General features: G+C 40.0%; 3 protein-coding genes and 1 long non-coding RNA gene across 6 annotated transcripts; 2 read left to right on the top strand and 2 right to left on the bottom strand.

Annotated features, from left to right (window-relative positions):
* Positions 1-329: 329 nt before the first annotated feature.
* On the top strand, positions 330-3178 carry cdkn2d (cyclin-dependent kinase inhibitor 2D (p19, inhibits CDK4)). Its single transcript, XM_063884251.1, has 3 exons — positions 330-517; positions 885-1043; positions 2261-3178. The coding sequence occupies exons 2-3, from the start codon at positions 903-905 to the stop codon at positions 2609-2611; spliced, it is 492 nt and encodes a 163-aa protein (XP_063740321.1). The 5' UTR covers positions 330-517; positions 885-902; the 3' UTR covers positions 2612-3178.
* A 2119-nt stretch (positions 3179-5297) lies between these two features.
* On the top strand, positions 5298-10456 carry LOC134864657 (uncharacterized). Its single transcript, XR_010165860.1, has 3 exons — positions 5298-5607; positions 8519-8666; positions 8833-10456. It is a non-coding gene; the product is annotated as an uncharacterized LOC134864657 (long non-coding RNA).
* On the bottom strand, positions 5614-11112 carry si:zfos-323e3.4 (volume-regulated anion channel subunit LRRC8C). Of its 2 annotated transcripts, XM_063883817.1 has the most exons (3): positions 11040-11112; positions 10137-10295; positions 5614-8915 (listed from the first exon to the last, which is right to left on the bottom strand). In XM_063883817.1, the coding sequence occupies exons 2-3, from the start codon at positions 10275-10277 to the stop codon at positions 6624-6626; spliced, it is 2433 nt and encodes an 810-aa protein (XP_063739887.1). In that variant the 5' UTR covers positions 10278-10295; positions 11040-11112; the 3' UTR covers positions 5614-6623. The 2 variants fall into 2 exon arrangements, with proteins under 2 accessions (XP_063739887.1, XP_063739888.1); XM_063883818.1 differs by lacking the exon at positions 11040-11112 and having other exon boundaries at positions 10137-11006.
* Positions 11113-12300: 1188 nt separating this feature from the next.
* keap1b (kelch-like ECH-associated protein 1b) lies at positions 12301-23510 on the bottom strand. Of its 2 annotated transcripts, none has more exons than XM_063883490.1 (7): positions 23333-23510; positions 19504-20702; positions 18748-18993; positions 17302-17978; positions 15708-15913; positions 14750-14926; positions 12301-14555 (listed from the first exon to the last, which is right to left on the bottom strand). In XM_063883490.1, the coding sequence occupies exons 2-7, from the start codon at positions 19807-19809 to the stop codon at positions 14290-14292; spliced, it is 1878 nt and encodes a 625-aa protein (XP_063739560.1). In that variant the 5' UTR covers positions 19810-20702; positions 23333-23510; the 3' UTR covers positions 12301-14289. The 2 variants fall into 2 exon arrangements, with proteins under 2 accessions (XP_063739560.1, XP_063739561.1); XM_063883491.1 differs by having other exon boundaries at positions 23411-23428.
* Positions 23511-23585: the final 75 nt, after the last annotated feature.

Raw genomic sequence — 23585 nt, 5'->3', positions numbered from 1 at the left:
GAGTTTACAACCACATAAGGGTAGTTTTTGCCATCATATTGTAATCATGCATTGTGCAATCACAGTCACTAAATTCCGCCTAAAATTAAAAACCTACACCCGCCTTTTTTCAACACTTGCCTCTGGAAAAATACAACCTAAGGTCAGAAATGTGAATGAACTGCCTTTGAAGATATCAACGTATACAAATCGCCCGCTTTCTTCGCTACGTGCTCTGATTGGTCGACTGCTACCGTTACCACAGTGATGGTGTAGTAACAGAGTTGTAACTCCGCCTCTTTTACCCAAAATGGAATAGCAACACCCTCCAGGCGAGCTGTGATTGGTCAGTGTGTGTTCTCGCCAATGTTTGTAAATTGTAGTCTTGAGACACCGCTGTGTGGATCATAGCGCGCAAATGTATTTTCTAATGTTGATAAACTTTCCTTGTTTGGATTTTATTTAAAAAGTACTGGTGTTTCGAAACAGCGGGATAGTAAATAATCGCGACGTTCTGGATCTTAAGGAACCTAACAAGGTATGCGTAAAAGCTGGTTTGTTCTCTTGTTAGTGTTAGCGGTTAGCCTGGTTGCTAATTGTTTGTAAGCTATAGTGGACATGACTTGCCTGTCTCGGTTGTTATAAAACATGTTTTCAGAGCTGTGTTGTTTATCCGAACGATTTGTTAAAGCGACCTGACCTAACATTAAGCTAGCACAGTCAGATAACATGGCGTCAACGGGGAACTGGAGCTTACGTTAGCCGGATGCTGTAGTAGCTAGCTAGGAAAGTGTACCTTTCTGAATCCTGACCTCGTAACAGTCCATTATACGTTTATTACTACCACCATAAGATGCCCATGGTTGTAGTTTCATTTTCACTGTTTTACATCTCCTGTTGACCAGGCAGAAAGAGAGACTATAATGGTCCAAAGTCAGATGGATGCCGGTAAAGCATTGACGGCGGCGGCAGCCAAAGGGGACCGGAGCGAGGTGCGGAGGATCCTGGAGGAATGCAAAGGGCATCCTGATACACTCAATGAATTTGGCAGGACTGCACTACAGGTGAGACCAAATCCCTAGAAAGATTTATACAGATTTCTTATTAACTGAGGTATTGAATACACAAATACATATACTGTAAAATAAGTTAGTCCAGTCCAGGTGGTTCTTCGGTTAAAGATCTCTCTCCTTTCCTCTTGAGATAACAGGACCTTATCTTGGACCGTTTCCTGTTATAAATATGTTAAAGCGCCTTGTATTTAAGTAAAAACCCTATTCCTGTAGGATATATTGTACTTAAATAACGATGACCCCAATCCCAGTATTGAGGAATGTGGGTCATATATTTGGGTAATATTGTCTGTATAAAGGCGGCTGTGGCGCAGTGGGTTATTGCGATGATTGGGCAAGACGCTTTACCCGAAATTGCTCCTGCGCGTATAGTCCACAGTATTCAATGTATTACATGTCTAATGTATTTAATGTCACGTGATGTTGGAAAAGCGCTAAAATAAATGTAATGTATTATTATTCATTCTTTAGTAATATTTGGGCAACACTGACATCGCATGCAAGCCAGGTAAACTCCAGCTGTTTCTGGAATAGGTTATGTTTTGACGTGAAAGTATTGAATAAAAAAGGGGATAAACACTCTGAACTAATAGCAGTACAATACAACCACTTTCTAAATCTACCTTTTTATCAGGGTTAAATGTCATAGTTTTGTTAAACGTTGGTCTTTTGTTGAGGCTCTTTATGGTGCTGTGTAGTGAACCATAGAGGGGCTTGTAATACTTGTTCACATTATTTATACAAACAAGAGCAAAGTGATAGTATGGCTGCATTGGTCTCTTTATCATTTTGTTTTGTTTTGGTTTGATCATCTTTTGAAAAACTCACTTCACAAAATATAAAAATTGTGAAAAATATTCACACAGTAATCCAGATCTTGAGATGAGTTGTTACGTCCAACCAATAGTTCAACAACATAATAATAGATTAGGTTAATAAAAGTGAGAGCTGACAGATTAAGATGACTGTATTTTATCATCTCATTAACACTTTACACAGTTACTGTTTTTATTAATGTATTCTCACTGGGTTTTACATAACAGATCCTATATTTTCTGTCACGGCTTAAATTGAAAATGTATTAGGCTGTAGTTATTTCTGTTGAGATCCTTAACATAACAATGTATTTGAGAGAATCTAAGGTTACAAATGGCTATTTACGCACAGCTGCTGAATTTCTCTCTTGCCCTCTTTAATATATCTTACAGGTGATGATGATGGGGAACTCCAAGGTTGCAAGTTTGCTTCTGGAAAAAGGAGCAGATCCTAATGTCCAGGACAAGCATGGGATAGCACCTGTCCATGATGCAGCTCGGACAGGATTCCTGGACACTCTGCAGGTTCTGGTGGAGTATGGTGCTTCGGTAAACATCCCTGACATGAAGGGCGCCCTGCCTATCCACATTGCCATCAAAGAAGGCCACCGAGATGTTGTGGAGTTCTTGGCACCGCGGTCCGATCTGAAGCACGCCAACATCAGCGGTCAGACAGCGATAGATGTGGCCCGAGCTTCGTGTGTGCCTGATATGATTGACTTGCTTTACTCCCAACATTCATAGTTAGTCTGGGTGCTGGGGAGCTTCTAGGTGACCCTACCCAATTTGTTTTGTTTGTCAAACCTGGTGACTTGAATTCATTGCTGTGTAAAGGATTATTATTTTGTTATTAGTGGCTCAGCCTTAATATGTGACGCAGGACATGTTGTTCTGGCAGCTTATTGTCAGCGGATGGGTGACTATACACAGTAGACACCTCTTTTGCACAGTGCAATTTAGGCACCTTATATGTCTGTTTCCCTTTGTATTGGGAATGCACATTTGTAGATAGTTTCCCCAGTGTTTTGCATTATTTCCATTGTGTAACAGTTGATATCTTGCATGTTTTTAAACACTTTTTCAAAACTTGACATGGTGCACCCGGGTTGCTTTTCATAGTTTTGTTCTCTTAATTAGATGTACTTAGATTTTGAATTGACCCTTATTTATTTTGTTGATGTGAATTTGTAAATAGCAACATTTATTGTGATTTGTTCAAATGTTATTTATATAAAAACTTTTAAAACAAAAGTGAGATTATTCACTTTACTATTTGAAGAAGAAAACACAAAATAAAGTGTTAAACTTGAAGTACTGACCTGATTGTGTTATTTTTCTAACCGCGTTAGTTACCAGGAAGTTGGCAAGACCCTCATTTTATGGGATTTATTGGCTTTTATAACTGTGTTTGTATATGATGCTTTTTTTTAACATCTATTGAAATATATATATTATATATATATATATTTATTGTTTTCTTTTATTTGGGAAGCAATAACCCTCAAAGGGTCCACCGTGAGTATAATTAAGTTAAAACGACACTGTGCTTCATAAATGTGTTTATTTGTACTGATTTGTTTTGAATTGGCTCTTGCGTGTGAACTATTGGAAGTTTTACTTTCCCTGGCCTATCTTTTAAATGTTAAAAATGACAGGTGTTACTGCAGGTAACTCAATGACTTCGCAACAAAGGGTGCTTAGTAGACATAGCTTTAATTTGGATGCAACAAATTAATTTAAACCATTCTAACAACCTTTTACTTTTCATAATCTAATGTCTATCCGTATTGTGTTAGCTACATGCATCCTCAAGTGTTCAGCACTTCTCCAATGTGATGCATCAAGGGCATTAATAATAACTGCACACTGGAATGCACTGCACAGCGAAAACCCTCTCAAAGGTCATGCAGATAGCAGGATTGAAACTCAAAATGAATGAGAGCCCTGTTGTGTTGAGGCTTGTAGGTAACGGTGGCACAGTTTGCTGATGTTTGTGAGGGCAGCTATAGTACAAAGGGTATTTTGTTTGCTTGTGTGCCATGGGCCAACTACACCGGCAGAGAAAGGAGATACAGTTCAAGCACTGCTGGGGACCCTCATGATTTCACACAACATGTAATACTTTTGTACAATAAAAGTGAAATGTGATGCAGGACTTTTACTGGTAATGGAGTATTTTTTACGCTGTGGTATTGCTTCCTTTTGTTTAGCACAAGCTATAAAATGCAGATTCCAACACTGCAGTCTCCATTTTCCTGTTGATTTTAATCTGTTTTAGATTTACATAGAAACTAGCTCAGAGATGCACAGTCCAACCACAGTATTTGAATTGAGAGCATTAACTACTGGAGCAGCTCCTGGTTAAAGGCCTAGTTGTTCTTCAGCTCTTATTTGTTAATGAGTAATTTACTTCTGCACCAATTTTCTCCCAACTAATCGTTCTTCTCTGTCTTTTGTAGTTTGACTATATTATCTTGTGTAATAAAGTCACACAAATACAAATGATGTTCCAATATATACACACAAAAGTGTTTTTAAAGATGATATTCTCAGACAGACCTGCCTCCTGCCACCAGGTAGAGCTCCCTGTCTTCACTAAGAACAAATGTGGGTGTTTGCTGGATGTGCAAACGCTCTCTGTGTAAACACTGGTGTGTTTCGTTTGTTCTGCGGTTTAGGAGGGTTTCAGTAACAGTGACTAGGTTTCACGCAGCAAGAAGCAGTAGGAGTAAACAGGAACAACCAGTTTGATCCCCCTTCTCAAACACATACAGAAGTGCTGGAACAAATGATGATGACAGAGGGGTATAAGTCAAGTTATTAGAAATGAGAGAAGGGATGAGCTGTTTAACACACCTGTCTGACTGAGGGCATGTGAATAATGACAATGTACATTTAGCTTTTTTAATATATTTTTCGACATACTATTTTATCATTTTTAAATCTACTATACAATTACTTTTTTCATCATATTTTTGTTGAAATATACAGTGACTTTATCCGCATACTAAGCTATACTTTTGTACATTTGCCAAACTTACTTTGAACTTCTTGACATACTATACCATGACTTTTTTAAATAAATGGTATGGTATAGTATGCCATAAAACTTTACAAAGTTATATTTGAATAACAAGCCTTAACCTTTTTTTTTTTTACAAAGATATCACAGTCATCTGTGAAAAACGAGCCAACCCTCTTGGAGACACAACATGTTTTGCAGAATTGACAGCCAGACCTTAGTAACAATGATGCATTCTCATGTGTTTTATTTGATGCTGATGCAACATTTTACTGCCAACTTTAGAGAGGAATAGAAATAGGTAAATGATTGGCAAAGAATTATGACATTGTCACCTCCTTTTTAAATAAAGAAAATAAACGTAATTCTTTCTCACGAGTCACAAACTTTGTTGATCTGTGTTGCAGTGTGGTAAGGTCAGTGTATACTCCAGTTACACTGAGTGAACTGACTGACATGATCTTATTTTGTAGCAGTGCAAGCCAGGACATGACTGCACTAATGTTCAGGCTGGAAAGTCTTGACTGAGTCATAAAAGTACACAGAGATAACTTAGGGGGAGAGAAAGAAAGAAAGAATGTGGGACGGAAGGAATTGTTCCCTTGTTAGTTTGAAAGCACCTGGACAAAGACATTTTCCAAACAAAATATAAATCATATATAAATGTAAACACCTACTATGTAATACTTTCTCCAACTACAAATGAGCAACTACAAAGGTGAGCGACTTTTAATGCATTTTATTTTCCTGTTTCAGTGTGTTCTTCAAATTGTTTGCCCCACAGTATGATGTGCGAAATACGCAATTAGATCAACAAGAAATATTTTCCAATATTTTACTGTAAACGTCTAATTGGGCTAAAAAAGCAAGTAAAAAATAAAGAGTGAAAAATAAGGAAGAATGTATTTTGTTCAACGTATCACCCATAACCAAGGACAATATAATACTCGTACAAAATGCATTTTAAACTGCAGTGGTTTCATCGCCTCTTTGTTCATTATTATATGACCTTATGCATAATAAGTTTCACACAGACTTCTGATTCATAATCCCATGTGAATATATAAACAGTGAAATTAATACCTTTTATTCTGCTGAAAGGCTTTTTCTCCTTCCACCGTCAAGTGCCTAAAAGGGAGCAACATGAGCCAGTGCACTGTGGGAAAAACTTTTCAGGGCTGTAGAAACCTGTCCAACAGGATACAGCGTGGTTAGCTATCCCTTGAGTTGAGCTCTAAAGAATCTACAAAATATTCAGTAAACACTGGAAACGCTGGTGTAGAACAAGTTGAAGGTCAAGCCTTTCTCGTTGTTGAATACTTGTCTTGTCCACAGTATTAGCAAACTGTCCCTGAATTTAAAATATGTCTGTTATTATCACTGTGTATACACACTAATAAAACAAGCAACATAAAACATCCAAGTAAGTAAGGTATTAACAGGTCACATAAACTTAGTAAAATATTCATTTAAAAAATGCATAGTAAAACTTTAAGTAAGATTTTTCGATCATTGACACAGATTTGAACACCCATGTCATGATAACAGTTATTATAAATACGTTTTCCAGTGTTTGGGTATCCTAGTAGTCAGTTTTGGTTTCCCTTTTCATGCTATTTTAGGAGAAATTCCACCATCCAGTGGCATGGATTAAAAGTCCCTTTTCTGAAAGCAAGTCAGCCCACCATACTACACTGAGAAAAGACAAGTCCGTGGCATCATTTAGCCACAAACTCAGCTAGAAGAAGTCAACCTGCTCCGCACATCTGCAGGCATCAGATCCAGCAGGTTGTCCTCCGCTATCAGTCCACTGAGACTCAGCAGGGGACACTCCCCTATCTCCACAGGTAGAGACTCCAGACGGTTCCCTTTAATCTCCAGCCGTACCAGCTGGACCAGGCTGGAAACTCTGGAGCTGAGATACGACAGGCAGTTGTTTCCAAGAGCCAATGTCTTTAGTCTTTTGCAGGAGAACAGCTCATCTGGCAGCATCTCTAAAGAGTTAAAGGCAGCAGAGAAGTACTGGAGGCCCTGCAGGATGCCCACTTCAGGAGGAAGTGAGGTGAGCTGGTTGTGGGAGACATCGAGGTGCCTGATTTTGGTGCAGTAAAACAGCCGAGAGGGAAGCTTTGGAATCTTGTTCCAGCTGACGTCTAGCATCTCCAGGGTGTGCAGCTTACTGATATGGTCAGGGATGTAAGCAATTTTATTGTGCCACAGTTTTAGTGTCACTAGACGGCGGCAGTGCTGCAAGCTCAAAATCTCCTCCACAGTTGAAAGTTTGTTTTCCTTCAGGTCCAACTCCTGCAGATTGTTCAAACTGAAGACAGCACTTGGGATGCGCTCCAACTCGCAGCCCACTAACTCCAGCGAGACTATGTTGGTTAATTTCTTCAGGCTGCTAAAGGCTTGGAGCTTTGCACCTTCGTTGTGGATGCACAAATGCTGCAGCTGCAATGCAACATCCACTATGCTGGGAGGGATCTTTGTGAGGTTTGAGCGGAGAGCGAGGACTCTCAGCGCTCTAAGCTCTCGGAGGGAATCCAAAGAGGCACTTTTGGACACATCATTGGTTAAAGGACCATTCAAATGTAACTCCTCCAAGCTCTGTAGAGTGTACATCCACATAGGAATATCCTCTAAACTTTCAAAATCCAGACACAGGACCTTTAAATGTGCCTTGAAGTGGTTAAGGGCTGGCAGCTGGAGCTTTGCAGGGCAGAAGATCAGGGATAACTCCCGCAGAGATTCAAGCTTTGCCACACTAGCTGGGATGGTGACGTTTTTAACCTGTTCCAACTTGAGTGATTCCACTTCGGTAATCTCAAAGACTGTGTCGGGGAGCCCCGGCAACATTAACAGGTGGAGCTCCAACTGGTTTTTGGCGTTCCTGGTGAGGCGTGAACGCAGCTTTTTAGCGGTCCACTCGTAGTTGAGGTTTAACTGATAAAGATGGCTCTCACTGACCTCAGAGAGAAAGACGGCAAATCTTTTAGAGTACAGAGCATCATATTGGTCCACAAGGTGCAGGAGGAATGCAAAGTCATTCTTCACGTCCGGTATGTCGTTAATGCCCGTCTCTAGGCGGACCTGCTCAAAGGAGTACTCCTTCAGAGGTCTGTGAAACTGCCAGTAAAGGGTGTAGATGCAGAGAAGTCCAAACACGCCCACAAAGCAGATATAGCAGTAAGCAAGCTTGGAGAAAAGATGGGCTTTGTTGTGGTTACAGCAAAAGATATCAAACCCAGTCAGCTCAGGAGGAACAAAACAGCGCACTACAATCTCAATGTTTGGTACCAGCACTGCAGTGTAGATGATGATTATAAGAAACTTGAAGACTTTCAGGGACGTTTGTAGCACATACATGACATACAAGATGTCTGCTTCCTCTACATGAGTCCTGAACTTCTTCACCTTTTCAAACAAAGCTTTGGCCTGCTCGCCTTCCTTCTTATCCAAGACAGAGGCGGCCGACTGGGGCTCCATGCTTTTCTTTTCTGGATTCGACTTGACAGAGGAGGAGCGAAGAAGCACCACAGTCTCTTCTTCATCTGCTCGTCGTTCTGGGGGATCTTTTGACATGGTGTTCCTTCTCCAATTGACCAGTTTCTCCTCTCCTCTTTCCTCAGAAACCTCACTCAGGGCCCGCGTGGTCCAGGGAGAGTCAAAGCACTTCCCAAGGATTGTAACAAAGATTTCAATCTTGGAAGATGTCCCAGGGAACTTGAACCAGAAGCTGCTTGCTACCATGAAGATCATGGTGTGGATCACAACGAGGTACGGGAAGTACTTTGCATACCAGTGGACAAACCTCTCGTAGCAGTAGTGGTTGACAAACACATACTGGTGAATGTCCAGGTTGTTTTTGCGACCGGACACTTCTGTGATGATGGGCTTTGCAGGATTGACTAACGTCTGCATGGACGTCTCATTTTCCCTGTAGCTCCGGATGTGGCTGCAGTCAATGGCTTCAGGCGTGGGGCTGGTGAAGTGGCTGGGCAGGCATGCAATCTTGTCTTGAGTGAGCTGCGGATGAAATATTAATAAAATAATTAATAACATGGAGGGACAGATGAAGGGGGAGGGAAAATAATAATACTTCTACTGATTTAACAACTTTTTTTCCTTTTCAAACATTTGATCTAATATAAGAAACCTTGTGCAACATGGACTTCAGATGAGAAATGGCCTTTTGTCTAATTCTGACATTTTCCATACTTGGTGTACTTATTATAATTTGTACTACAAATATAAAGAACAGAATGTGTGACAATGTAATTTGCTCTTTAACAGTCCGTTACATTGTGGAAAAAATGACGTACATAACTACTTAAGGATAATAAGATTTATTTGTGTTCAGAATTTCTTTAAACAGAAACAAATGTGTTAAAAAATGAGCTCATTGATATTCACTAACAGTTAAAAACAATAGTGCTACATGACAACCAGCGCAACAGTGTTTTATATATTACGTTTTTTTATGATTCTCAACAAGATCGATTTAGTGTTGATTTTGGATTTGACGACTACAGGAAAAATGTAGAAATTTACTACAATTTCAGTCGAAAAAAAAAAACTCAATAAGATACTCTGCAATGAATTAAGACCCATTCACTTCAAAATCTAAAAACAACTCTACCTGTCTTTCAGTTTGGATTTGATATGATTTTACCTTATTTCAGTAAAGTCTTTGTTTTCTGTTAAACATCAACCAGTTTACTGGATTTTCTGGTCCGTTACCAGTTTGGATGTCTTACTAAAGGTGCACAATCCAGGGGGATCAACTGACTCTACTTTTCTTCTTTAACTAAGCAACACAGACATCTTTCACACTGTCTACAAGGAGACATTGAAGTAAGCTGAATTTATACTTATTATTACATATTTACTTTCATTGTGTGTTAGTTGTATTGACACAGAAAGCATAACCAGGTGGGTGGAGACACATTGAGGAGCAACTTAGAGATGTAAGTGTGGAATAAGTGGGTCAGGAGATACAGGGTTATTCAGTTACACTGTCGGTGTTTCTGCCTGAGTTGAAGGTCAGATCATGTATAAACACAGAGGAGGGTGTGTGGGAACAAAACATTCCTCTGATATGCCACAAAAGATATGAATTATGCACATGTTTTACTTGCATCAAGCAGGTTGTTTTAGGTTTGTAATAATTGCATTTCTAAACCTGTGTAATCAGTTGCGGATTTAAGAGATTTTGGTCACAAAGTGTCTGGTTTGTTGGTGCCTCACCTGCAAGGTGCACCCAAAGACTCCAAGCATAAGCATAGCAACGCACAGGTACTCTGAGAAAACATCCCACCACGGCTTCAGGACACGATACTTAGAGTTCTGCTCTACACCAAAGTTTTTGAATTCACCCACTGGGATCATCCTGGCAGCTGCTCCTCACTGGGGAAAGAATATAGTGAATGTGAACACTGAGACTAACGTTGGCTTTCCACACAGTTCAGTCTCTGAAGAACATCTTGTCAAAGGCTTTAAAAGTGATGTGACAAAAAAAGACACATGATGTACGAATACAGAATAAAATAATATTTGGTTTCATCATACAGAGGGTGGCTATATGCTTTAGGTATTCATGGCCTTGAATGAATGGATGAATATGTAGTCTGCACCTTTCATTGTCGGTGGATTGAAAGTGGATAAACTACTTTGAACAGAACAACAGAAACACTATCAGGAAAGGGAAGAGGTCCTTTTCCCCCTGGAAATGACAATTTCTACAGATTTTTAAAAAGAAAAACCAACACATGCTCATCAGCTGAAATAATACTATTAAACTTAAATTCAAAATTATGAATTAGCCTATTTCACTTCTGATGAAATGTGACACTTGACACCGTCATCTATAAACAAATAGGTCTAGACAAACCCTTGTAGGAAGCGACGCCACACTAGATTTCAGGATTTACTCGTTATTTGAACATTTAAAAAAGCGTGTCAAAATTATTTCATGACCAACACTTGTCGTCAATGTTGCGAAACTACACACAATTGTAGTGACATGTTCCTAACTTACCGCCCATTAACGTTCAAAGAAGTTTCCGTTTTATCTCTAAAGTATAAGAAAATACACTTCCGTAAAAAAATATATTTTGTTTTTTCAGTTTTTACCAGGTGAGTATCACTTACCTGTTCCTGAAGAGGATCCACTGGTGTCCGGTGGGACTATGGAGCGTTTTTTCATCGTTAAAAACGAGCAGACTAAAGTCAAGTTAGAAGTCAACAACAAAAGAAATCCGGAAGAGATTTTCAAAATAAATCCATTACGCACGAGCAGGTTCAACACCCCCGAGCGCTAACTTAACCACAGTACACTAAACCAAGGGTATGAAGACCTTAATAGCCTAGAACATGAACACATTTTTGATATGAAGCTCATATTACATCCTAATATACTGTTGGAGTTATTCTTTAACGCCATGTCCTTAACATTTTAAACAAACACACTTTAAAAGGTACAGAATAGTTTCCTATTGGTAGTGGCATTTCTATCTTGTTAGGATTAAATACACGAGGGAGAATGACTACAAAGAATAATTATACTTCAATGCCCAATTTTGACTATTCCTGAAAATCTGAAAAACATATTATTTCTCGAAACATGTTCATCCAAATGTGAGGTTTAACTCTCACATAAGATGATATCAAACATAGAGCCTCCTTAAAAATAGGAAATGCAAAGCTTTCAATTACACTAATGTGCTTATCATGTTATTTCATGTACTGGTGTAACCTACTAAGGATCTAATATTTAGGGTATTCTGCTACTCTATTGTTGAGTTACATGTGTGAATGAATTAAGGGAGGGCACAGTTACAACAACTCAAACTGTTCCTCAAGACCTTTCCTTTGTTATGGGCTGCTGTAGTCTTCCTGCTTTACAGGATTACGTCTTGATCCTCTTGTGAATCCACATAATCAGTTTTCCTCTCGGATAATATAATAATAGACTCATCCACCTGCCTGGTTAAGCAAGGAAATGAGATGTGTTGGCAGCAATCATGGGTGGTCGATTAATAGCAGACTTACCACAGGTTGATACTCAGTGAAAGACAACAGATTTGACTATATGCTTCAAAAGTGAAACCGAAATTGTTAAACCATTTGGTGTTATATGATAATGATACATTCAACAAGTAAAGGATATATTTCTCAATAACATTCCCTACTGTTGGGTTAATACACTAAGAAATAGATCTAATGAATAATATCTTTCTTTTCTGAGCTGTAGCCCCCTCTGGTGGCTGCTGATGCTTTTAAAACCTGCCAAAAACTTAAACGTCTAACTCCATTAGGTGAATGTTTCATATCAAAAGAAATATTCATGTAGTTAGGGACTAATTATAAAAATAATATATTGAACCAACAAATAAATACAGGACTATTGCAGTACAATAAACATATATTTTACTTTACAATGTATTATTGTACAGGGTATTTGTGCTGAAAAAGAAAATGTACAAAGCAGACATTAAATAATCTAATTTCCATTCCAACTACTGACAAACAGGAAACAAATTCCCTTTCAAAGTGAAGCAACTTTTTTTTTACAAACATCCAAAATTAGCATAAACAGGCATTTCTACTTAGTTACAATGCATGCTAGTTATTCAAAAAATAAAAATCAACACTAGAGTCCAATTCAATACAAAGCTGAAGTCAGTTTAGAGGAACGAGAAAACCAAAACAATCCTGAACAAATAAATAAAAAAGTGAGCTCAGAAATTCTGTACAAGACTTTTTTAGAATATCAATGTACAAAACATCACTTAAAAACCTTTGTAGCTTAAATTGCTGTTACAAATACACTTCTTTAAGCAGGTAGTTGTCATTAGCGTACATTACGTGAACACTGATGGACAAACATGGTCACTTCTGTTTCTGAGGTCTGGTGGAGGAGAAAAACCACAAAGTCAACTGGAGGGGGACGTTCTTAATTGACTTAATTGTCCTATACTAGTGCTTCTACAAAAACACATTTCAACGAAAAGTTTTTAAACGCTACCATATTTTGTTTCCTGTTAATCCACTCATACTCTGTTTCTTTGTTCTATTGGCACCAATTCTACTGAACCAGACTCTCTCACAGCATTATATGAAGCAAAACTCATTTGCCAACCCTGCCAAAAAACAAAAACACTTTTTATGCACCTACCAGTAGCTATTAGTGAAAGAACACATTTTTTTTTTTTTTTTTTAATAGTTCCTGCTTCTCTGGTACCAGCTCTTGAAGTTGAGATTGCGCCTCATGCAAGAACCACTTGTAGGAATTTTCAACATAAATTGACGTAAAAGCATAGCACATTGGTAGCTGAGCGGGTGTAGAACATGCCATGTTGTCCCGGGATCAACTCAACCCTTAGGACTTTTGTTGCATGTCAAACCCCTCTCTACCAACTGCCAACAATTAACACAAAAAAAAGCAAAGAAAGAAATTAGGAGAATTACCTATCAACCATTTTCCTTAGCTGTGATTAAAAAAAAAACTAGAGGGGATGATTTTGTGAATGAAACTCGCCAACAGAGCAGAACCAAAGCCTCATTTAATAACTTGGGTGTGCAGTTGTCTTGAATCTGACACATACAGGATTACCTAACCAGAAAAAAATAATGGGTGTTAAGAGTGAGGATTCGGAAATGTTCTTGCATGAGGCCCACTTTTGTGTATAAGCTTCATCTTGTGGCTGTCTGGGTTAACTTCACCAATGTCTACACACCTCACAATTAACACCTGTGCCTTTCTATTACAGTACCTCAAGTCAATATACTGATGATAGTAATGCCCACAGGCATTGAAATGGCACTTTAAACTATACTGCCTATTCTGAAAAATGCTACTTTTTTGTAGTTTTTGTCATACAAGGAGATCATTTTATTTATTATTTCTTCACCCTTCAGATTTCACTTGAGCTTTAAGTGTAAAGAGTCAATGACCAATGTTTTTATTTTAGTATGCAGCCCTTTCCTCCCATGGGAGTTGATGGTCCAACTGAGGACTTCAAACAGCAGATCTGAAAACACAGACAGACTGAGGTTTCTCAGATTTGGCAAAACACAGTTTAAAACAAATTCTTTAACCTTTTGAAAAGCAGACAATAGGATCTGAGGTTCTTGTGGATTTGGAGAGTGCAATGCAGCCACATATTTTTTTTGTCACAAGAGAGATTGCTATTAACACTTCATTCTTGAGATACAGTGTTACTGATTTAGGTTGTTTGCTCTTACATTAAGTGTGATCTTAAGAACCAGTGAGGCAGCATGTCATGTTTCAGTTCACCTTCATCTCTAATCAGTTAGGATCGCCTTTTTTGATTTGGGAAGACAGAGTGGAGTTTTGGGGTGCTTGTCTATGTGTGTGTGACAGGGTAGAGCGTAAACCTCATGCGTCTTTGCCAAAAGGCCCTCCATGCCCCAGATTGTGATTAGAGCTAAAGTCGGAGTTGGCTGAATGGTATGCCGGTGACGATGCACTGATCTCCCTCTCAGAATTTGGACACTGGGGCTGTTCCTTCTGGCACGGCTCCATGGTAACGGCCACACCTACGCCGCTCCGTCCTGACGTCATGTGCGTCACCTCCGCCCAGGTGTCCTTCTCAGGGTCATAACACTCCACGCTGTCCAGGAAAGTGTTGCCGTCATAACCTCCTGTAAATACAAAATGTCATCCTATCAATGAAGTTGCTCATTTTATTTAGCTCCCCTTACACTGCATGTGTCCCCAACAAATGTACAAAGTTAGTTTAAATAACATTAGTTAGTTAGCCACCACACCAATGTCCATAGAAAATGTGCGAAAGTTAGTTTGATGCTTTTACTCTCATGGTAACACAGCTACTCACCCAACACATAGATGCTCCCATGTAATGCAGTGACTCCCAGGGCGCTGCGTCGGTGCCTCATGGACGCGGCAAAGCTCCACGTATCAGTTTCCACATTATAGCACTCCACTGTGTTCAGCTGGTTGGTGCCGTCATAGCCACCCATCACAAAGATCCGATTCCCCAGAGAGCAGACACCTGAAAAGGATTCATAGTTAGTTCATTAAACTGTAAGATTATCTTATCTAGATATGGGCAAACGGATATACTGAAGAATGTCCAAATACACACTATATGATACTCAGAATACAATTTACACTTTATAGGTTTCTTTGTTACCGGCAAAATGATGGTCTGAAAACAGTGCTTTAATACAATTATATCAATCAAAACTTGACACCAACATGTAACTATTATAACACGATTTTTTCCAACACGTTGTCTAATATTTCTTACTTTTAATCCTTTTTTGATTGTGTAATTTACTCCAAGGGGTTATGTAAGAAAGTCTTATGAAAAACTACTGGTTCCAATTTTTTATGAAAGTTCCTGGAGAGGTTACACATTGGCAAAGGAAGAACCCGTTCAATTTAAAAGCAGATCTGAATCACCGGGCAAATGCAAGCATTATTTCGGGCCAAGTTTGCTTAATGAAAAATTGTTTGTGGTCTTTAGACTTATTGCACAGCTTTTATCTTAGGTCCACCGGGTTTGACAACATGCAACAAGGTTGTCCAGCTGAATCAAAAACGTAGACATTGGTAATATAACTCATGCCATATAACTGCACTCATCTACCAGGCCTCCCTTATTGTCCTGTTTAAATCCTTTTGATTTGAATAGCACAGACCAGATGGCCTGTTGGAGCAAATGAAAACCTCTGCCTATACATTTCTAAAACGTGGATTGCCACTTTCACAATGAATTGTGAATTAAATAACTTTCGACCTGACCTAAGTCGATTTCCATCTCTCCTTACCCGCTCCAGAGCGCACAGTGTTCATGGGGGCCATGGTCCTCCACTCGTCCTTCTCAGGGTTGTAACACTCACAGGAGCTGAGCCGGTTGGCCCCGTCAAACCCCCCCACAGCGTAAAGCAGCCGGTTGATGACCGTGACACCCACGCCTATACGCCGCGTCAACATGGGGGCTACCAGGTACCATTGGTCCCTTTCCGGATCATACCTGCAGACCAGGAACAACACATATCGATAAGTTAATTTGTTATTCTTTTTAATATATTTTACCATTCTTTTGTATTTAGTATCTGGTCATCCTTCAAAGAGTGAGTGATAGAAGCTCAGACGCTACACAGCAGAAGCATATAGAGCTGGGGTACAGTTGAAGCCAGTTTCACTTTAGGGTGAATGATATCTTGACACATCAGCCTTCTGCATTTTGGATATTGCACTAGTCTATTTTGAATTTGAAAAAACTCTGATTTGTTCAGCCCTTATCTACAGTGTGATTGTACACTGAACACTGATAAGCCTCATTTTCTTCTGATTCATCACAAGAGCATTCAGATAGGTTCAGCATGTTCCCTTTTCAGTCACTGAGGTGAGTCTGGTTAATATTTGACATTTGTTTCTGCTCTCTGTCTGCGTCACTGTTTGGGTAAATCTTCAACACTGAACTAAGAGTATACAGCATATATTCACTGTATTAAAGAATCAGTGAACAGGATTGTGTCAGAGGTTAAAGTCTTGGTTTGAGTCTACACAGTAGCACAATCACAGTTAACAATTGTTGGTGGGAAATGTTGCTGAACCACTTCCAGCTTTGTATTGCTCAATAAAATGTATCATGTGGCTGGTTATGTGAAGGTATTTAACCCAAGGACATTTTTCAACTACAGAAAGTAAGACAAGTAGTGCATATGGCAGCTGGAGAGTTGAAACACAAAGGCAGTGGGTTTATCGTTTACTCTTTAGCTTTATAACACATTCCCTTCCTCATTGAAGCTTTGTGCCAACTAAAAATAAATTACAGGAAGTGAAACAAAATCAAACAAAGTTCCAGGAAGTTACCTGCTCCTGGGCACTCATTGACTAAATCGAGTCAACAGACCAAAGCATACACCTGTTTAATAAATGTCATCTGTTGGACTTCCACATTGCATATTGTTACTGAATCCAAATGATCCCAAGGGGTATAGCTAAAAAGGCTTTTAAAATAACCTGGGACAAATCAAAGCCCACCTTTCAAAGATAAATCAGGCTATTGCTCCATTGATGATAGCAGAAATCATTTCAGCATTGGTTTTGGTCTCTTCATAGGAATTGTTGAAGATAATACACAATTCTGGAGCAATTTTCTTGCCCTCTAACACATTTGGATTCATCAAAAGGCTGCCCATATCATTTAGATTTTTGTTTTTGCTAATAATTGACAACGTTGTATGTTCATAAATTAGGAAAATGATATGTAAATAGCATTTACATATGAGAGAGAAAATATAATATCCTGTGTCTGTAGGATTGGCATATAATTGGCCAATGGTTGCCTTTTATTGATGAGCGTAATACAATAAATTAAATCAATAACACCATTACAGAGCTCAATTTGCTTACCTTTCCACACTATTGTGATGAATGCACCCATGTGATCCACCGGCTGCATATATCATGCCATCGATGACTCCAACTCCAATTCGGTTCCTCGGCACACTCATTGGTGCACACGGCAACCAGCAGTTGTTCATAGGATTGTAGCAGTCCAATGCATTTGAGTCCATGTTGCCATCAGGTGCGTTGTTTCTTCCTCCAACAGCGTAGAAAAGCCCACTGATCACACAGGCTGCGAGGCCGCTGCGGGGCACCTGCAGGTCTGCCAGCCTCACCCAGGCTCTGGTGCAGGGGTTATACGCCTCCAGGTAGCTGAGAGACTGACGGAAATACCCCCCTGCTGTATAGATGAGCTGCGGCACCTTAGGTGTTCGGCAAGAAATGACTTTGGTGGGTTTGTGGAGGGTAAGATCCTGGAAGATCTGAGCCAGGTAATCTTTACACTGGGGGTCCCAGTCCAGAGACTGGAGCTGGGCCTGCAGGAAGTTGGGGGTGAGGGAATGGCAGCGCACGGCCTGGAGTAACGCCTGGACGTAAGGCCGCCGGTTCTCCCGGTCGTAGCGTACCCAGGCCACACATGCCTGGAAGACTTCGGACTCACAGCGCACATTGAGCTCATCGCGGCTGATGAGGGTGACCAGCTGGCAGTGGGACAGGTTGAAGAACTCCTCCTGGGTCGCCACCTATGAGCAGGGTTCAAAACGCTCAATTATATAAAGAAAATTAATCTTAAAAAATGTGTAATCAGGTATTAATGGATCCTGCTAATAATAAAATATGTTAAGTGGTAGCGATTTCAATAGTTCAACAACTGCCAGGTAACTGTGACAAATCAAGACCGATGCAGCTGTGTGACAGAGTGAAGCTTTTTTTATACTAGCACACATATTTTACACAGGAAATGTGTCTTCCTGCCATGAGAGTTGTAGTATATTTCAAACAAAACACATCAAAACATGTATAAAAGAAAGCATGCTTTGTGTATTTTGTATACATATATATATTTTCTAATCTTAACTTGTAAATAAAAGCACAAACACTTGTCGAGGCTGTACCCCTAATAGATATTTTGAGACACATCTCTGATGCAGTGAACTACCCTCTTTATCTCATCAACTTACAGTATCAAAGCTCAATATTGTGTGCCCTTTTGTTACTTTTCAGGTTAATCCACACACTACTCATCATAGGTCATAGCTGGCATTCTTGACTGATTGCACAGATCTGAAAAGGTGCTGTTGGTAGCAGGTCTGAAGTCAACCCGCGGAAATCACAATGAAACAAGTGAAACAGCATTCACTCACAACACCAAACACAGTCTACACAAACACAACAGTAAAATTCACCACTAATATGAATAATATTCATATATTTCAGATACATTTATGACAGGTCATCAAAAAACACGATTGATTATTCTATATCATAATAACAATGATGACCAGTCTTTACCTGGCTGAAGTTCATGTAGATGTATTCACGGGCCTTCTGGTGGAGCTCTGTGCAAGCGATCTGCTCGGCAAAGTTGGCGATGCCGATGGCGTTGCTGGGGTCGAGCTGCTGGACGAGGAAATCGCAGCAGGCCTTGACCACGCTGTCTATCTGGTACATGACAGCACCGTTCATCACGTGAATCACACACTTCTCCCCCACGGAGATGCTGGCTGTGTAGGCAAACTCTATCAGTCGGTCCATAACCTGAATGAGGGGGAAAGGTTGGGGTAGAGAAGAGGATCAGGGTTGGGGTAAGGGATGGGATAAGGCAGAACAGTGAACTAAAGAGTAAGACTAATGTGAGGAAAAATAAGGCTCCGAAGCACAACAGTTAGCTGTTTCACTGAGTATTTGTCAAGTCATACCTTGATTAAATTAGACTACTGAACAGCGTTAGCTTCAAAAATCTTAAAAGTGTTCTTGAAGATCATCCTGTTTAACAAAATGTAGTATTATCATCAACCATTTGCCAGAGTTTATTTTAAAGCAATGATTCAAAGTCCAATTGAGAATTCATTGGCATTGGCCTCTGAAAATGAATCATTCCTGCAACACTGTCAAAATAATACAATTCTGTTATTTTGATGCCTCAGAATAATAATGTCTGTCTAACACCTTTAACCCTGAATCATATATAATGATATGTGAGAGGTAAGGTGTGTCGAATCAAATAAACAGGAGACTTCCATCAATAAAAGATGACATATGACTCACCCTGGGATGGATCCCCTCGATGGACACTAACTCCATACCGCATTCCTTTAGGCCGTTGGTGAACATGGCCCTGAAGACCGGGGACGAGGACGCCAACACCACCTTGTGAGCCACAAAGTCCACCGCCTCCAGGTCTTTGTAGCGCACACGCAGCGTGACGTCGCACAGCTGGCGCTCCAGGCGCAGCTCGTTCATGATGGCGAAGGCGGCAGCCGTGTGGCTCTCGAGCGTGTAGCTGAAGACGCGGTGTCCGTTGCGCGTGGACGGAGTCACCAGCGCTTTGCATTCTGTCAGGCACTCTGTCATTTCCTACCCTGTCTCCTCCTTCTTGGTCTCTTTCTCAAGAACAGTGGGCAGTGTTATGGGGCATCCTTGCACCAGGCGCAGGCGTGGACGAAATAAAAGAAGAGTTGGGACTGACACTTGGCAGGCAGCTTAACAGAAAGATCTGGGCTCTCCTGGGTAGGCCTGGTTCTTGTTCACGTACACGAGTTCACCTGGGATTTATTTGGACATAGGGATTCCTTGCTCTGTTCAGTACTTAAGTCCAGCCATACTCCTCATTATGGCATTTCTAGGGACTTTTGTGTGAGCTGCCAGTCACGGCTGGTTGTACTTTTACATGTTGCAGTTCCAACATAATCAAATCTTGATTCCTTTGGCTTTGTCCGAGGGGTGAATAAAATTAAGTAGAGAAATGTCTTATGACGAGCTGAAAAACCTTAAGACTCAAAGGGATCTTAATTGAAATGTTTGTGCAGACAAAATGTCTCAAATACAGCAATTAATCAGAAACCCCTAAAGGAAGAAAAAAATAAGATATTTGAATACCAACCAAATGTCCTGCCAGATTTGGCACTAGTACAGGTCAGTCTTGCATATTGATTACTCTAGAGAACAGGGGGAAAAGAAGGTAAGATTTACAGCTTCATTTTTAAGAGGTAATAATTAAAGATCCAGTCTGAGGGCTACATGTGTGCCAAGTGCTGAAGAGTCAGATACTGTAGATAAGGCAGGGAAAGGCTTGTTAACTCAGAAAAAGTAGCTTTGAATGCCAAAAGTGTCTTAATGTAACATTTTGGAATGGGGAGGGGTGTTTGATGGCTTTCTCTAGAGATGGCTTCCTCGAGGTTGCCCAGACCAGCTCTGGAATTTGTTTGCTCCGCTGTGTTTACAAGGGCTTTCGGCTCAGCTGACAACTGGAAAGAAAGAGGGAGAGGGAGAAAGTGAGCTTGTATGTATACAGTGTCATAGCCACAAACTTTATAACAAACAGTAATTAATCCTGACACTGTTTTAATCAGTTTACACTTTAAATGCACTCAATGGATAAGTACTGACAATACATTGCCTTGAGTGGCTGTGCAGCACCAGTCTATGAACTAACACAGCAAATGGATATTGGTGCAAAAACCTTATTGTCCTTTTAACAATCATGGCATTTTTGTCCTGCAGCAGGATGAGGGTGCTACTTCTAGGCTCATAGCTTATTTCCTTTTCAGATCATTTTATCTGTAATACCTTTTATAAGCCGTTAACATCTAAACAGTCTTTTAATTTGAGCAACAATTTTGAAGGATGATAGAGTTAATTAATTTGGCTTGTTTTTAACTGACCAGCATGACTGCATGTTTTCACTCTGTCCTGTGACCAGAGTTCAGAACAGTTTGTGCTTGAGCCAACAAAACCAAACTTACTCAAGGAAATATATGCACAAACATTTAGTACAAAATAGTTTGTCAATTTAAACAGATTTTAGCCAAAACACAAACATTTTTCATCTCAATCAAGAGCTTTTACTTTGGGAAATCTCACACACTCCACTGTAGAGAACGATCAAACAACAGGAGATAGCTATGCAGACTTGTTTGTAAGTTAAAACTTCTTGTGGGAATATAGAGGCTCAGGGAGAGGAACATTTTAGGAAATTGTAAAAGTAACATAAAATGTTTTGGTTAAAACTAGTTTGCAGTAGATTTACTGTTGCAAACCTAGCTCTGCTCCAGACCATTAAAATGACACGGAAGGATGGTGCCTCTCTTTCCTGTCAATATAACTTCTTATTCTAGGATAACTCATCCACTCTTAGCAGTGAGATGAAGTACAAAGAGCAGCCGGCAGTCACTGAATGTCTGTCCGGTGGTCCCTGACTCTCAAGAGTCAGTGTCATTCAGCAATGATGCTGCTGTGAGTGTGAAGTTATATAACAAGGCACACACACAGCAATCATTACCTGAAGTGGCGATAAGAGGACGCAGCGCCAACCCAGGGTGTAAGGCATTTTACTTCAAATACTGCAAGTAGGTTATTGTGTCCTGCCCTTTCACAGTTAAGATGAAGGAAATCCTTTTTCTATTATCCACAGATGGTGACACATCAGTTACCATCATAGAGCTCGTCATAAAGGCAATCAGCCAGCGGTAATATGAAACACACTGTGATTCCAATTTACTGCTGTGTTTTCCTCCCTCCGGGTTCCTGGGTAAAATACTTTCACAGGAAGACATGTTACTCAACAGGCAGGCAGAAACTGCTCGCTGACAAACAGGGTCACTGAGTCGACACCATTTGTTACTCCTGCATATCTCTGACAATTCAGGCCATTAAAACATATATACAAGTTTAGTTTTGGTCCAAACTGATCCAAAAAGGAAGTTAGTTATTGTTAAACAACTCTATTGGAGCAGAACATTTGCCGCTTTTGATTCAATGTGAACTTGATGCACAAAAAAATCTAAAGTATAAGTCAAAAGGTATGGTAAAAACCTATGATCCAAAAACTATCGCTGCAACTGAAACATTATTATCAATAAATTGCAGATTATTTTTATATTATGGATTTATCGTATGGTAATAAAAACAGTATGTTTGCATTAGAAAAATCAGTGATTAATGGATTATCGAAACAGTTAGCAATAATTTTACGATCGATCAACTTATCGATTAGTCAATTTATTGTTGCGGCTTTAACATCCCTTGCATCCCAATACACAATCTTGATCCCTCCATGTTGAGGAGTCATACATATTGGTGATAATTCAATCTATAAATAATAGATTCAATTATTTTACAGTACGCTAATGGGGGACCCTCTGTTACACCTTCAGGGACCCCCCTGAGACCCTGAACCCCAGTTTTGGAACCACAGTTCAGGCCTGCAGTCCTCAGATGCCGTTCACTGAGGGTTGCACAATAACATGAGTGATTGAAACTTTAAAGTTTCATGTAAAATAGTTACAAACAAACACTGTGCTTAACGTGCTCAGTGGCATTTTGGCAGAGAGCTCTCCTCTGTGACTCATGCTGAACTCCTCACAGAGCAAACAGTGGAACTGGCTGTACCAAAACATGACCCAGAACAGCAGCCTTACATAAACCAAGGAGGAATTAGATTTCCGCGCCATGCTTGCAAACATTAAGAGCTTTCACACAAAGCACCCCACGATCCAACCATGATCGTTTCTGCGGTTGTTTTGATAAGAAAAATAATCCGGAGCGCTGGTATAAACCGAAAATAAGGTGAACGCAAATGGAGAAGAGTCGATTAAATCCACTGTTTGGTCAGCGACGAAAAGTGTATTCATTGTTTTTAAGATAAACAACAGGAGACACCAATAATAACAAGTTTAACGTTTCGGAAATAGAGCTGACAGCAAAATAGGATCCTAATAATAGACAGCAGCGTAACGGCTGTGAGTCGTGAGGACAAAAATGCTAACAAAGCGCTGTATAAACATGTTGCTACAGCTGGCTTATAAACAAAGCCTACCACCATTATAGTTCGTATAAATCAAAACTGATAGCTTAATCTGTCATAAAAGAAACTCACGTTGTCTACTTCAAATCCTCCATCGCTGTCTGCCGAGCTGTGCGCCACATAGGAAGGAGGGGGGAAGCTGTAACTCACCATGACTAAGCATTGTACCGGCCTCCTCTCGCTTTCACAATAAGAGCTCGCCTCTGAAGCACTAAGCCAGCCTCTGTTGACGGGTAATGGAGTGAAAAATGTCCTGAGGGAGGGAGGCTTTTATTTAGAAGGACTTCTCAAAATGTAGAAAAAAAGTGTTGGCATGGAGCCAAAT

Source organism: Eleginops maclovinus, chromosome 5 (genome assembly GCF_036324505.1).
Source record: "Eleginops maclovinus isolate JMC-PN-2008 ecotype Puerto Natales chromosome 5, JC_Emac_rtc_rv5, whole genome shotgun sequence".
Lineage (NCBI taxonomy): Eukaryota > Metazoa > Chordata > Actinopteri > Perciformes > Eleginopidae > Eleginops > Eleginops maclovinus.
This window is presented reverse-complemented; position numbering and strand designations above follow the sequence as displayed.